Genomic DNA, 7682 nt, shown 5'->3' on the forward strand with positions numbered 1-7682 from the left:
CCAGGTCTTGTACCTAGGTATAGTTCGAGATACCTCTTGCTTCAAGTAGCCTCATAGAAATGAATAGCAGCGTTGCCGGGTGTAAAATTATCATGAAAAAACTTTTACTTACATACACCCGTGACCCGTGACCCGTGACGCGTGAACCTGTGCTTGAATTAACCCACGGGCACTTCCAGCATCTGTTGTAGAGCTGATAACTAATTGCGTGGTAGTAGCAGTGTTGCCGGATGAATGTAAGTAACAGTTTTATCACGATAGTTTCAAAGTTTCTTTTCCGTTCTTTTCAGGAATTGCGTAATGTAGACAAACCCTTAACACACCTTTTGATACACTATAATATCAGCAGAGTTGTCAATTCAAAGTGTTAATTTATGAAAACTACGATTTTGCTAGTTTCCCCTTACAGAGACCCCATTCGGTTAGTTATCGTTGTAAATGAAAAATTCTTTTTTTTTGTGCTCCATAATTTCCAAGCTACTCCAAGTAAACAAACTGAAAATTAATGACAGAACATCCATATGTATGAGTTATGTGTCAATTTACACGTTTTGCAAAAAAAAAAAAAAAAAAAAAAACATTTACACCTTTGGTTACATCTTGCAACACTGTGGTTCCTAGTGTACTTCATCCATTGCTTCCTAGTTTAAAAAATATGTGCGTGAACAAGGCTTCATCTTGGTATAACCATTATTTGTGTATCGCTTCAGGTTCAAAAGTTCTACTATCCCAAACTCCGGGTTGCATTGTATATTGGACACTCTGTAGTTGGTGGATGACAGCGTTCTTCCATCCAGTGTTAGTTACAGTGCCACCACACTCTATTTCTTCTAGTTTATCAATTGATGTTGTTAGTACAAAGAAGCAAGAAATTATGCTTCGAGCTATCTATCATTTGACGAACTCGAGATACTATGACTATTGGATTCGTGTCCTGTGGATCCCTATGAGGGCTTAGGCATTTATGACAGTCCGGGATTAGATACTCTATGTCCCCTTTTTGGGAAGACACTTTGTGACACATTCATACGTGTCCTGGGTTCGATGCTCTATGTCCTGGACGTCTCTTTTAGACTTTAGTAGCGTTTCGGAAATTCTGCCAAAGTCTACCATATAGCCACTAGACAGTATGGTTCAGAGTTCGGGCAAGAACATTCTGGGAAATTGACGTAAAGATTGACCCTAATAGTATTCTCAATGCCGATACCATTCAATAATGCGACAATTATTATGTTGTATAGGCATTAATTATTTATGTTGGAAAGAAAAAGTAAATTAAATTTTCTTAAACTCTAAAACAAATTTTAGATCATTGTGATTATTTTGGTAAATTATTAAAAAGAATACATGTAATTATAATTTCTTGATTTTAATTAATAACACTGAATATTCCTTAACACAAATTAAATTACACACTGGCACTTTGATTCAAATAATTCAATATGATAATGCAATTTAACACTTGGCCCAATAATTCTTATTATGATCGCGAAACCGGTTGAACTTCACTGTCACTTCACCATAACTTAACCTTTGCTGGCTCCTTGGACAATTTGGGAGAGGAAGGGAAGGTTTCTTGACCAGTCCATAATGCGTAGCGGTTACTTGCAGAAATCATTATTTACGACATTCCATTTTAAGTGATGTCAAATTTCTTCTTTTTGGACTGAATCCGCCGAATCTTCTCCATCAGTATTAGTTCCTCAAAAGTATGAACACTTTACAAATAACACTTCGCGATCAATCATTATTACATTTTAACTTTCGCTACGTATCTTAAATAAACTTAACGTAAATAATCACATTTCGTACTATTTATCGCTTTTGTGGTTTGTCGCACTGAAAGCAATAGGTTACTAAGCTTCAATCGTAAATTGTTTTGCTGTTCGTTTGCCTGTTCGTATCCGACTGACTTGGCGTTTTTCTATTTTCCCTTGCTGCTACCAAGCAAAGGGGGCTCGAAATGCAACCTGTTGATGTCAGAGCTAAAAATAACTATGACAAGCTATAGGTAGGAATTTTTGGAGACGAAGTTTCCTTTCTATGCTAGATTCTAGCACCTTATTTGGAGAAGCGAGAGGGTCCACCAAGACTTCCGTCGCAGACGAGACGCACATACAAATATATGCATATTCATCTGTTTGCTGAGAGAAAAATTCTTAGAAGGGCTTTTATATGAGGTTCACTTAAAAAGTTAAAATTTTCTTAAATAAAATTCGATGAATTGGACTATATTGTAAACTTTCTTGGATAGAGCAAATATAGTACTCGGGATTTGGACTTTTCCCATCATCTTTTATTATAAAAGGTTCCACTAATACAGAAGTATGTTATAATAGTCATCATCATCATCATAGGTATTCTGCCTTTATTGGCAGGTCACTTGCCGCAGCTGTGAAGCTTCCATGCTCCACGGTCCTCCGCTAACCTTTTCGTCTTCGCGTATGATCTTTGTGTTTTAATATCATCCATTAATTGTAGTCTCTTTCGCCCCCTCCCTCTCTTTCCCACCACCATACCCTCTAGGACGTCCCTCATAATACAATCTCTTCTTAGGCAATGTCCCAACCAGTTTCTCTTCCTCTTCCTAATAATATCTAAAAGTGTTCTTTTCTCACCCACCATTTCTAACACTCTCGCATTCGTTTTCCGCTCGACCCAACTAATTCTTTCCATTCTTCTCCACACCCACATTTCGAAGGAATGTGGTAGGAACCCGATGACCAAGCGTGGTGGGTTTTGGAGGTGAGGTAACTCTCTTTGACCAAGCGTCGTAAGAGGGGTTAAGTTTTGTGCGATTAGGTGTCTCTCTCGATGACCGGGCGTCGTGAGAGAGAGAAGGAACCTAACGACCGTGCGTCTTAGGGCTTAGGGATTAGGTGTCTCTCAACTGACCAAGCGTCGTGAGAGGGTAGCGTAACCCAATGGCCGGGCACCTTAGGGCTAGGTGGTTTGATCAACCTGTGGAGATTGATGCTGGTCGAGGCGTGCAGATCCCTTTTATGCTGTAGTGTTGGCTTCTTTCGGTGATCCTCGTCCTTCCGACTGTTGGCGATGGTGGGCGACTCCTCTTCGGGACCGTCGACTGTTGGTTTCTATTTGCGATTAACACATGTAGTTCACACGTGGTTATTGCATGACGTGTAGACATGCGGAACCTTACACCCCGGGGCGTAGAAAAAAATAAGCCACAGGGTTATTTTGTTTTCTTTTTTGTTTTTGGGTGCCTAGATGGAATCTGTGAATTATTCACAGTATATTCTGTACTAAAACACTTAGTGGAAATGCACTAAAACACTGAAACACAAATGCAAAGTAAAAAGCACTGGTCACTGATGTAGCACTGTAGGAGACACCATCACACAAATAAAGTTAAAAAAGTTAATATTAAAGGACTGACAGGTTGTCCTCGAGCCTAAGCAGAATCCTTGTCACGTCATTTCCTTCAAAGGAGAGGCTGTCGAAGCTCTGGTGATTACAGTTAGTATGTATACGCTAGGTCACTAGTATTGAGGGCCATTGTATATTGTTCTGAAGTTCGCACGTCATATGGTCCTATTCTAAAAAGTTTCGAACATCGGTCTAGTTCGTACTAGTCGTAGATAGAACACACATATCACTACCGTGATAAAAATAATCACACCAGAAGAAAGTTTGTCAATTGAAAATCCTGATTTTCTGAACACTCTGTATATGTAGGCCGACATGTTAGTGACAAGTACATGATTCGCGGCGTAGAAGCGAAAAAAATGTGCTGCTGGCTTTGTAAAGTTAGTTCGCTGGAGGTGGATAGAAAAATGCTGGCTTGCAATCTTGTTCGAAGGAAATTGTTTGTGTGCAGGCCGTTTGAATGGCAAATTGCAGGAAGGTGAGGAATTATAAGAGTGGAAAAAAGACAACGGATCTATTGCAATGTGAATATTAAGGTTTGTACTAGATTGGATCACTTCAAAGAGGTAGCTTTATCATATTTCATATCTTGTTTACGGACACTCCATGTGTTGGTTCTTTCCTCTTTTTTTTCTTGCCGTCGAAACATGAGGAGTGAACGTCGCATGTTGCTTGTTTATATCTGCTACGATTATGTTAGTCTTGTTTCTCTCTCTTCTTCTTTCTGCTCTTTTCGTCGTCTTATCCGCTGCGTTCTTCGTTATTGTCGTATCGTATATGTTCTTCGCCATTATGATAAGGTTTGTGCTATCGATGGAGATATTCTGTTCTCTGTCCCTGAAATTATGAGGCATGCGAACTCGATAGAGATTATTGTTTGATTTTGGGATTATTGTAGCCGGTCCGCAGTATGTATCCGTCCATTGTGATGACTCTCCAATTCTTCGAAAGGGGAAGTAAATGAGTACTTTATCTCCATTGTGGAAAGTTTGCTGTTTATGTTTTTTCTATCAAAACACTTCTTTTGCTATTCGTGAGTTCGCCGTGTCTTTTCTCGAAGTTTTAGGAGTTGATCTCGTTGAAGCTGTAACTGAGGGGTCATCTGTAGTTTGCAATGGGTTCCTGGGTTCGTACCCAAACATTAAAAAGAAGCTTGATATTTTCGTTCCTGATTGAGTGAAACTATTTAAACCAAAAGTAATATGAGGTAATAATTTTGCCCTAGTTTCGTGATTTTGTTGGACGAAAATCTTAAGGAATTCTGTAGTGTTTTGTTCATGAGCTCGACTGATCCTTGTATTGATGGTTAAAATCAGGGCAGAACTTAAATTCGAAATTATATATTTCCACTAGTTTTTGAAGTTTCTTCGCTCTTTGTACAGGATGTCTGTCCAGGTGAAGGAAACGAAAGGCGCCGAATTTCAGAATGATTTATCCCAATAAGAACTGTTCAATTGTATCTGCCGTGATGCTATTAACAGATTTCGTCACTATATAACGAGTACTTGTTTCGATGGCCACTGAAACATATTTTGGTTTCCCTTCTTCGTGTGGATAAGATCCTAAAGAACATCCATCGTTCTCCTATATGGCCTATCGGGTGATGGAGAAGTTCTCCTTATGGCTTTTTCGGGAGTTTTTAAGGAGTTGGCACTCCTTACAGTTCTTGATTCTCAATGCTAAATATGATTTCATGTTTGGCATGTAGTATTTGTTGAAGACAGTCTTATATGTCTTCGGAAACCCAAAATGGGGCGCTGACGGGTCTTTATGAATAGATTCGAACCATAGCCCTGCCAAACTTTTCGGGATACACAAAATATGAAGTAGCCCAAGTTCTGGATCTTTTTGTGTACGGTACAATATGTTGTATTTTAATCGAAAAAACTTAGCTGCTCTCATGGTAGAACGTTTTGCCGGTTCTCCCCTTCCAAAACTGCTATTATATCAACGTATGCGTCATCTTAACGCTGCTCTTCCCATAAGTTCTTCAAAGATCCTGAATATACTATTTGAAGAATGGGTTTTTCTAGAGAATTGGATCTGTATGCATGTAAATCTTCGGTTGCCTGATGTGGGCTCATGACTTCTAAGTTATCATTGCTATTTTGCTTTAAGCAGCTGATGATATCAGCCGGATGTTTTTCCCTTCAATGTGGCAGATATCGAAATTATAGTCACCTAAGAAAAGTCTATAGCGAGTGTATTTTCCTACTCTGTCCGGGTGTGTACGCAAAGAAGTTAGACATTTTGCGCCTGTAAAAAATTTAAATTTACGATTAAGTAAGAAATATCTAAATTTACGCAGATTTAAGAATTTACGATAATTCTTTTTGCCAGACTGAGCTCTTGGTCTCAGTTTTTGTGAGACGTCTGCTACAATAGGAAACGATTCTTTCTTCGTTTGTTTTTGGTCGTAACAAGCTAGGACCCCCCAAACTGGTGTTTGCTTGCGTCTGTGTACAGTCTTATCTCTAACTTTTCTTCGAAATGATAGAGAGAAGGGGCATTCAAAATATCTTCTTTCAACTTCTCGAATAATTCATCATGTTTTTCGGTCCATTTAAATTTGGCATTTTTAGTAAGGAGCTGCTGGAAAGGTTCTATCTTGGTCGCGAAATCCTTAATATGACTTCGTAGATAAGAGCATAGGCCTATAAAGCTCTTAAGTATTCGTTTATTAGTCGGCTTTTTAACATTCTTGATCTTCTTTGCTATTTTTGGTGAGATGCTTATCTTGTCTCTGGATACAAGGAATCCTAGTACTGGGAGTTCTCTATAAAGCAGGTGCGCCTTCTTGGGATTGGCTCGGAAATCGTGTCTCCGTAATTTTTGGAATATAAGCTCCAAATCAGACAGTTGTTCCCATGTATATGAACCGATCACGATGTCATCAGCAAAATTAGTTATGCGTTTTGGTAATCCGTCTAATAGCATTTTAATAACAATAGGTAAAGTTTGGGAAGGGGAACAGTGGCCCATTACGCATCTAAGGAATTTATAGTTTTGCGTGTATGATTCACCTCAAAAGTCATGTATTGAGCGCTTTTTGGATGCAATAATATTTGGAAGTCGGATTGAGAAATGTCAAGGGTTGTAATCAAGGTTTTCCCTTTTAAAACCTGCAAAACGTCTTTTGTAGACTGGAATGGTATGCTTAAATATTTGGTATAACTATTACATGCCTGTAGATTCAACACAAGTCTGAATTCTGAAGTGTTTGCTTTCTTGATCGCAATTAAAGGCGAGGAGTAATTACTCGTCTTTGTTTGTTATAATTTTGGCATCTAACATTTGTTATAACTGCTTATCAATTTGGTGTCTAATTTCTAATGGAATTGGTGGGGAACGGTGATGGATTGACGCACTTTTATCTATACGAATTTTGTGCTGGTATCCCCTAAAATAACCTACATCCTCTATACTGCATGAAAACACATTCCTGTATTTGTATAATGAGTTAGTTAGAGCTATTCGCTGACATTCCGGTTAATTAGGATTTATATAAAAAAGTCAATGTTAAAGGTTTGTCTTAATCTTTCCTCTATCTCTTCTTGAGTACGAAACTGGTGCATTTTCTTCTCATCTTCTTCTATTCTAAAGGAAAATTCCTCCACATCCTCCTCTGTATACGCCATTAGCGTACCTGTATTTAGCGTTATTATTCGTGCCGTAGGGTTGGAAATTAGTAACGTAAGGTCATTACTCCGTACTCTCATGGCCATTGCCTGTGAGCCATATTGGCCTAATAATGAATGTAGTGGAGTAATATAAAATGCAGCGTCACGAATTTTTTGTTTTGAATCGATACAGGGAAGTAGAAATGTGATTTCGCCGGAATCGTAACCTTACTGGCTGTGATGACGTTTGCATTCCTTTGCAAGTGCAACGTAGTTTCTTGTGACATTTCTTCCGATTCTTCTTTTTCCATTGGAAACGTAGGTTTCCTAGGTTTTCTATATAACGATATGGATTTATTCTCCAAGTCTAGTTGAGAAAAAAGTCTTGTGAGAATGTTATTCCCCAAAATCGGATTAAAGTCAGCATCTATGATGCGGAGGTAATATGAGAAGGTAGTGGTGCCAATTTTAAATTTAATTAAAGCTACTTCCTTCAATGTTAGAAGTTTGTTGGCAATGGACTTGATACGAGTTTGAAATGGTATCAGCGTACATTTTAAAGGCACGTCTTGCCTGGACCATAGACTAAGACCAGATCCCGTATCTAATATAACTGGTAGACTGCTTGAATTTACACTAATATTGAGCAATAGTTTATTATTTTCTGTACCC

At 38.5% G+C, this 7682-nt stretch overlaps 1 protein-coding gene across 1 annotated transcript; it reads right to left on the reverse strand.

Moving 5' to 3' along the window:
* Positions 1 to 5814: 5814 nt before the first annotated feature.
* On the reverse strand, positions 5815 to 6372 carry LOC145669957 (uncharacterized). The gene has a single exon (XM_081738301.1). It carries the CDS (start codon positions 6370 to 6372, stop codon positions 5815 to 5817), a length of 558 nt encoding a protein of 185 aa, XP_081594427.1.
* Positions 6373 to 7682: the final 1310 nt, after the last annotated feature.

This window comes from Thermobia domestica, chromosome 14 (genome assembly GCF_964235325.1).
Source record: "Thermobia domestica chromosome 14, izTheDome1.hap1.1, whole genome shotgun sequence".
NCBI lineage: Eukaryota > Metazoa > Arthropoda > Insecta > Zygentoma > Lepismatidae > Thermobia > Thermobia domestica.

Coding starts and splice junctions, on each gene's coding strand:
- LOC145669957 (XM_081738301.1), bottom strand. CDS start 6,372: ATGGGCCACTGTTCCCCTTCCCAAACTTTACCTATTGTTATTAAAATG.